The following is a 1037-nucleotide window of genomic DNA, read 5'->3' as shown; positions in this document are numbered from 1 at the left end:
GAACATCCTGCTCACCGGTACCCCGGGGGTTGGAAAAACCACACTAGGCAAAGAACTTGCATCGAGATCAGGATTGAAATACATTAATGTGGGTGATTTAGCTCAAGAAGTCTGATCAACAGATATCATGGAGTCTGGCAAGATGGCTTCTCCCAAGAGCATGCCGAAAGATGCACAGATGATGGCACAAATCCTGAAGGATATGGGGATTACAGAATATGAACCAAGAGTTATAAATCAGATGTTGGAGTTTGCGTTCCGATATGTGACCACAATCCTAGATGATGCAAAAATTTATTCAAGCCATGCTAAGAAGGCTACTGTTGATGCAGACGATGTGCGGCTGGCCATTCAGTGTCGTGCTGATCAGTCTTTTACCTCTCCTCCCCCAAGAGATTTTTTATTGGATATTGCAAGGCAAAGAAATCAAACTCCTTTGCCGTTAATCAAGCCATATTCAGGCCCCAGGCTGCCACCTGATAGATATTGCTTGACGGCTCCAAACTATAGACTTAAGTCTTTACAAAAAAAGGCATCAACTTCTGCGGGAAGAATAACAGTTCCACGGTTAAGTGTTGGTTCTGTTACTAGCCGACCAAGTACTCCCACTCTTGGTACACCAACCCCACAAACCATGTCAGTGTCAACTAAAGTAGGGACTCCCATGTCCCTCACAGGGCAGAGGTTTACAGTACAGATGCCCACATCACAGTCCCCAACTGTAAAAGCATCAATTCCTGCCACATCCGCAGTTCAGAATGTTCTGATTAATCCATCATTAATTGGGTCCAAAAACATTCTTATCACATGACAAACATGGTGTCATCACAAAATACTTCCAATGAATCATCAAATGCATTGAAAAGAAAACGAGAAGATGATGATGATGACGATGATGATGACGATGATGACTATGATAATTTGTAATCTAGCCTTGATGCTGTAACCTGTAAACTTGGTCTTAAATCCATTGTACTGAGATTAAACGTGCATGCTGGGTATTTTGAAGTTGTGTTGTAGAAAACTTAAATGGTATT

General features: G+C 42.0%; 1 protein-coding gene across 1 annotated transcript; it reads left to right on the top strand.

Moving 5' to 3' along the window:
- Positions 1–816, top strand: LOC144320636 (transcription initiation factor TFIID subunit 9). The gene has a single exon (XM_077909400.1). It carries the CDS (start codon positions 128–130, stop codon positions 809–811), a length of 684 nt encoding a protein of 227 aa, XP_077765526.1. The 5' UTR covers positions 1–127; the 3' UTR covers positions 812–816.
- The last annotated feature ends 221 nt before the right edge of the window (positions 817–1037 follow it).

Source organism: Canis aureus, chromosome 9, assembly GCF_053574225.1.
Source record: "Canis aureus isolate CA01 chromosome 9, VMU_Caureus_v.1.0, whole genome shotgun sequence".
In the NCBI taxonomy this organism is placed as follows: domain Eukaryota; kingdom Metazoa; phylum Chordata; class Mammalia; order Carnivora; family Canidae; genus Canis; species Canis aureus.
This window is presented reverse-complemented; position numbering and strand designations above follow the sequence as displayed.